Raw genomic sequence first — 509 nt, forward strand, 5'->3', positions numbered from 1 at the left:
CTCTTCTTCTCCTTCTTCTCTTTCTTCCATCCCCCTTCTCCGATCTCGCTCTTCTTTCTTCCCTATCTTCGCGCCATTTTTCTCTCAGCCTGTATTTTCTCTCCCCGTCTTCCCGCTTCCGGTTCCAGCTCTATATCCCTCTTTATCCGTCTCTCTTCTTGCGTTCTCGCTATTCTTCTTCTTCTTCTTCTTTATCGTCTTCTTCGTCTTCATCCCCATCTTCGTCTTCTTCTTCATCTTCTTCATCTTCTTCCTCAGGCTGTCGAAAATTCTTCAACGTCTCTTCGCGTGAAGCGAATAGTCGGCCGCGCATTCGTCATCCGTGTTCGCGATTTCGGAGAAGATTTTTATTCCCACTGGTGAGGAGAGGGTGGCAATTCCGAGGGATGAGCCACCGTGGAGCTGCAAGTCGTACGAACAGATCATTAGTGCTTGCCATTTTAGGGAAAACGAGTCTTTTTTTACGTATTTTTTTTTCTTTCGTTCATTTTTTTTTTTTTTTTTTTCGT

General features: G+C 44.8%; 1 protein-coding gene across 1 annotated transcript in view; it reads right to left on the bottom strand.

The window, feature by feature from the left end:
* Positions 1-239: 239 nt before the first annotated feature.
* Positions 240-509, bottom strand: part of nmo (serine/threonine-protein kinase nemo) — a 141,451-nt gene continuing 141,181 nt past the window's right edge. Inside the window, exon 12 of the mRNA XM_017901305.1 lies at positions 240-402. Coding sequence (XP_017756794.1) covers positions 348-402 — 55 coding nt within the window. The 3' untranslated portion in view covers positions 240-347. The remainder of the gene's footprint in view (positions 403-509) is intronic.

Source organism: Eufriesea mexicana, unplaced genomic scaffold, assembly GCF_001483705.2.
Source record: "Eufriesea mexicana isolate 0111107269 unplaced genomic scaffold, ASM148370v2 scaffold1589, whole genome shotgun sequence".
In the NCBI taxonomy this organism is placed as follows: Eukaryota; Metazoa; Arthropoda; class Insecta; order Hymenoptera; family Apidae; genus Eufriesea; species Eufriesea mexicana.